General features: G+C 32.0%; 1 protein-coding gene across 1 annotated transcript; it reads right to left on the bottom strand.

Annotated features, from left to right (window-relative positions):
• Positions 1 to 1,198: 1,198 nt before the first annotated feature.
• LOC120076654 (uncharacterized protein CG45076) lies at positions 1,199 to 3,927 on the bottom strand. The gene is made up of 2 exons (XM_039030537.1): positions 3,817 to 3,927; positions 1,199 to 2,835 (listed from the first exon to the last, which is right to left on the bottom strand). Exon 2 carries the CDS (start codon positions 2,790 to 2,792, stop codon positions 1,428 to 1,430), a length of 1,365 nt encoding a protein of 454 aa, XP_038886465.1. The 5' UTR covers positions 2,793 to 2,835; positions 3,817 to 3,927; the 3' UTR covers positions 1,199 to 1,427.
• Positions 3,928 to 5,910: the final 1,983 nt, after the last annotated feature.

Here is a 5,910-nt window from a genome sequence, read left to right as displayed (position 1 = left end):
TAATGCTAAACGACACTTATTATGAAAGCGATCTAGGAGTAGAAACCGTTCATTGAATGAAGGGCTGAAGAAACCGTTGAAGGAAGAAGTAATGTGGACTGAATCCGACGATGAAAGCAATCAACGAAGATGTTGGGCTGAAACTGTGAGAAAAAGCTACGAGAGAATAATGAGAGAATTTCGTAGGGAGTTCAACGACAGAAAGTGAATAATGAGAGTGATGTCCCATTCTCTTCAGAATATTAGGGAATAAATGTTTTGGTGGAATGTTGGTGGTATATTGAATGCACATTGAATGAAAGGCTGAAGAAATCATTGAAGGAAGAAGAAATGTGGTGCGGTCTGAAGGCTGAAGAAAACTGGGGGTAATTTTAAAATTTTGCATGGGGAAAAGGTCAGAGGTAGAAAAGTTTTTAGGAAGAGGTCATTGGTAGACAAATTTTTGGGTTTTTGGTCATTTTGTGAAATTTTTCTACTATAGCAAGAAGTGGTTATTATAGTCTTAGCATAGTTTTTACCCCAAATGCCCCCTAAAAAGTTTAAAATAAAATTGACCTTTTTATTCTTTAGATATTTAAAATATATTTATTTATTAAAGTTTAACCTAGTGTTTTAACTTCTAAGTTCGTATTGATATTAGCATATTTCAATTGTAGCCATTATGGTGATATACAAACAGTAAAAATCATACTATCCTCACATTTAAGTTAAATTATCAAAAAAAAAAAAAAAAATCTACTCTAAACTATGGGGTTAGTTTTAATTATACTTTCAATTTTGAAAAGTTTCATTTTAACATAAAGAAATTTAGAGGTTAGGATTAGCAAGAAAAATCATAAATGAAAGAGCGGAAAATTGAAGGCTTGTGACTTATGTCTTTATATTAGCAGAAAATTGAAGGCTTGTAACTTATGTCCTTATATTTCAAGGTATATGTTTAGATTTGCTCATATGGATAGAAGTTGCATTGTCTATGAATTTTAATAGTAAGAGTTGCCTTAAAACAAACTTCAAACGTTAAAATCAAACTTTGAAAGCTGAAATATATAAGTGAAACCAACCTCGTAGTTTATGGTATTTTGATAATTAAACCTCACACTTATACAACATCCCAATATCAACAGCTGGAATAGAAAGAAAAGAAAAAACAACAAACTGATACAATCTTCTCTCCAAATTGTGTCATTTTATTATACAAGTAAGATAAGAAATTCAGAAAAGATCAATCCCTTGTGAAAAAGAAAAAATGAAAAAAAGAAAAAAAAAAAAATACCCCACCACCAAGAAGGAAAATTAGGAAGAACAAAAACCTCAACTCTACATTGTTGTGTATAAATGACCTTGTACTGTTAAATTTTCCATAATGAGTTTTTATGGGTAAGTTAAATTAATCAATGAAGAATGAGAAAATGGGAGGCATTTATGAATCATTTAGATGAAGATTCATAATCAATGACTGTCTGAAATGCCCCAGCCAATGCTCTTACCTTGTTCTTCCTCTTTTCCAAAAGCTTACTTGCTGTCTCCTCTATTACATGATTGTACATTGCTGGAGACTCTTTTCTCCCTGGTCCTCCTTGTCGCGGTTTTGCTACCACTGCCGCTGCCGCTTTCTCGGTCGCTTCGGCCTCTTTCTCTGTTGTCTCGGCCGCCTTGTGATCATTTTCTTCCTTGTAACTCTCCCCATCTAAAACAGGATCTGTTTCACTCTTCTCTTGATCATTCTTGTTGTTTGTGTTAATTTCCTCTGATCCAACAACTTCCTCTTTTTCCACTGCAATTCTCTCTGGTTTCTCCTCTTCTCCTTCCACTTCGTCTCGTTCTCGATTCGTTAATGAAATTTCAGTCTCGGCTGCCTCTGGAATTTCTTCCACTTCTTTATTAGCAACAACTACTTTGAAGGTTTCTGTGTCAGCCTCATCTTTATCCAAAACTGCCTTCTTTTCCACCTGATCGATTCTAAGTTGTTTGTCCAATTCAGGCATTGGATCAGGCAGATAAGGATCGAGTTCGCACTCGATCTTTTTCAAATCCTCTTCGTTAACACCGAGAACGAAAGATGGACTGTGATCTACATGTTCAACAGCATTCTTAGTCTTGGGAACGATTTCTGCTGAAGCTGAAGCAGAAGCAGAAGCAGAAGCAGAAACAGAAGCAGAAGCAGCAGCATTGCTAGATTCTCTTTTCAAGCTTTTCTTTACATTACTATTACTACTTTTCAAACTATGAATTGGTTGCTGTGGTTTCCCTCCCACCTTAGAGATTTTAGATGATGATCTATCCAGAAAACCAGGCTTTGTAGAATTGACAATTGTGGTGGTGGAAGGTTTAGCCCCAAAAGAGGACGACCGAACCGGAACATGAGCAGCCCTATTCCTCGGTCCAGGCGATCGAAACGGTTTCCCCAAACGTGGTGCGGTCGAGGGAGGTTTATCGAAAGATCTTCTTCTATTCAAACTAGGTTTGCCCTCAGGTATTGGTGCTGGGCCAGACTTACTCCTGGTTACTGGCTTAAAGTTATGGTCATGGCGGGAGCTGGCTGTCGACTTGAGATAATTCGGAATGTGTTTTTCGGGGAGAACGGAAAGAGAAAGAGTAGAGGAAGAAGAAGAGGAAGAAGGAGAAGGAGAAGAAGAAGAAAGTTTTGGATCAGTGGAAGAGATAAGGCCTCTAGGGGATGATTTTGGAGTTCTTTTGGTTGGAGTATGAGTAGGAATTGTGACAGAACTTGGAGCTGTGATCCTTCTTTCCTTCCCCAAACCACTGTTTTCTTTTGCTTTAGTTGTTGCCATTCAGCTCAGCTACTTTGGCCTTTTTTAGAGTTCTAGCATTTACCTGCATTTTCAAACGCCATTCCTTGCGTTTCAATAACAGCATGAAGAGGGGGAAAACACTTTTTGACAAAAGTGCCTTGAAGTAAAAGCATTCTAAGAAAATTTTGAAAAATGGTTTATAAAACATTTTAATCTGCCAAAATGAACCTAGCACAACTAAAATAAAGTTTATATTATTGATCTCGAGATCAGAGGTTTGATTCCCTCACCACATATATTGTCAAAAAAAAAAAAAAAAAACATGTTTTACTTTCTTAAAATCTATACATTAAAATGACAATTTGAATTTTTGACCCTTGATCTCATAGAAAAGAATAGATACCCTTCCAAATTATACCCATGGTTGTAAGTTCTTGATAATATAAGGGAAAAAAAACATCAATATTTGTTCTTAAACAACAAAATGAAGATCTGAGTGCATTTTCATATCATATCTTAACTTCAAATGATCATTGAGGCATCAAAAGTTTCCTTCTAACAAATCCTATTCTTCACAAAACAACTGCCATAATCTATAATACACTTATTCATGTTGAAAAAAAATATAGAAAAGGAGAAAACTAACATAAAATTTGAAGCCTTCCATCTCATGGGAGAATTTAGATGATATTTGGTTCATGGATTGGGTTATGCAATTAAAGATTTAGAAGTTAAATTTATATTTGGTATATTGGATTTCTTCTTTTCTTATTTAGTACAACAATTGCACATAAGGATCAAGCTATCCACTATTTGAATGTACAAAATGGTAGCTTCGATATCTTATTTTAAGAAAGAAACGTATGTACAACTTAGATTTGGGAAACGTCTCGATGAAAAAACTCATAAAAAAAGCAAAAGATTGAAAACAAATCGAAGTAGATCATATGATACCCTATTATCTTTCTTGAAGTCGAAAGTTCGATCCTCACCTCTACCTTTCTCGAAAAATGAAAGACGAGGAATTGAAATTCGAGAGAGAGAGGAAGCAAGAAACACATACCTTGAGGAAGGAAAGAAAGAAACCATGGAGTGAAGAAATGGGAATGATGATAAAACAGGAAGGAAAAAGAATCAGTTTGAAAGAAATTGAGAGTTTCTTTTTTGTTCTTTCTTTCTTTCTTTTCCTTTTTCAGTTTTTGTTTGATGGAGGTGATTCAATGAAACCGCCATTTTCTCTCAACTGAATCCTTTCTTCTCTCTCTCTCTCTCTCTCTCTCTCTTTTTTCCTTATAATTTTTATTTTGTTATGAAGGAAACAGCCACATTAAAGTCGACCATTACAATGGTTGACTTTTTCAAATACAAAACATAGATTTGACCTGAACCCCTTGTTCTTCGTTTGGTTTCTCCTCTTTTTTAGGAAGAAAAAACAAAAAAACATCCCAACCATGTCTTAAATTCTTCTAATTAACTTCCAAACAAAAAGCATATGGTAGGTTCATTATTATGAATTAATACAATTTGCAAAACCGATCTAATCAGATTGATATTAGTTCAGTTTGATTTCTTTTGAAACTGAGTTTGTGATTACATCGATTTAGTTTTCAAGTGGTTAAAAAGAGCTTATAATTGATATGTATTCCTTCATTTGAAGTCGGATATTTAATCTCTCATCCCCATATATAGGTTGTACTAAAAAAATTAGTTTTTGAATGTTCTATTTAAAAAGAGTTTTGTGTTCTTTATGTAGTAATAAAATTTTCAATTGGCTAAATAATAAGATTCTTAATATATAAATGAGAGACAATATCTCATGAAGACTTATACTCGATGTGTGGACACTATCATTTCATTGTAGAAATATGTGAATGGTGTTCATTGTTCCTTAAAGAGTAGCATCGATATACTTTGTTTGAAGAGAGAATAATTAGAAGTATGACTAAAGTCTCACATTGGCTAGATAAGAAAACGATTGTGAGTATATAAGTGAGAGATGATATCTTTATTTTTTTTTAATACAATTGGGTGTAAGTAGGGAGATTTGAAAATAGATCTCATGATTACTTATACACTCATATGTCAATTGATCAATATTCAAACTGAGGAGACAATAACTTTATTAGTATTTTCGATGGAAAAAAAGTTATAAGAATTTATGTCTAAAATAAACAAATAATATAATACTATTGTGGAGATATATAGAGAGTGTCCATTTTTTCCGATACCATACTGACAAACACATATTTATGGGTATTAACATAAACATTTCTACTTAATTTGAAAATTTTCTTTTCGTTTGGTTTCGAATTTGTAATAAACAAAAAATATATATATTTATAATAGATGATTATAAAACTTTTATATAAGATTTAGTGACATCTTGGGAACAACTTTTTTGGTGTGAATGAATTTAGGTGGACTAAGATTTATTTATGTTTATTTAATATTCACAATTAACAAAATTTAAAGACCAAAAATAGAATATGCGTAGAAGTCAAATAATATATTTGAAATATAGATATAATAAAATAAACTAATAAACTTTAAAAGAGTATATTAAAAGTAGTTCAATTTTGTCCCTTGTTGGTTAATACCAATTTTTGCCCTTAATTTTTAGTTTCTATCAAAATGGATTCTAAACTCAAACAAATGTCGTAATTTTTGCCATTGGTTCAATTTTAGCTGAGACTATATTATTTTACATATTTGAATGTCTAATTAACTCTATGATAAAATTAATTGTTTATAGCCTTCCATAAAAAATAATTGTTTATAGAATGTAATTTATAATACATAGTATTTAGCTTAAGGAATTAGCTTAAGAAATTTACAATAGGTGACAAATCTAAAATGTATAATTAGGGGCATGTCTTCAACATATAAAAAATTGTAGATATGAAAAAATTCTCACATTTAAACTTTTGTTTATTCTATATTCCAATTTTGTCCTTTTAACAAACTCCGTTTGTTGGTATATCGGTCAACTAATATACTGCATTTAAAGTATAACAATTGTGTATTTTTTCTATTGATTTGTATACTTTTTGTATTTTTTTTATTTGCAGCAATATGAGTTATTACTCACTTTAATTTTTGTATTTTCTACATTGTTTTATTCCTTTCGTAATTTTTTTTTCCTTTTTAAATGATGTTG

Source organism: Benincasa hispida, chromosome 4 (genome assembly GCF_009727055.1).
Source record: "Benincasa hispida cultivar B227 chromosome 4, ASM972705v1, whole genome shotgun sequence".
In the NCBI taxonomy this organism is placed as follows: domain Eukaryota; kingdom Viridiplantae; phylum Streptophyta; class Magnoliopsida; order Cucurbitales; family Cucurbitaceae; genus Benincasa; species Benincasa hispida.
Note: the sequence above shows the minus strand (reverse complement) of the source record. Positions and strands in the feature narration are given on the sequence as shown.

Excerpts from the sequence above, each read along its gene's own strand:
- LOC120076654 (XM_039030537.1), bottom strand. The coding sequence starts at position 2,792 with ATGGCAACAACTAAAGCAAAAGAAAACAGTGGTTTGGGGAAGGAAAGA.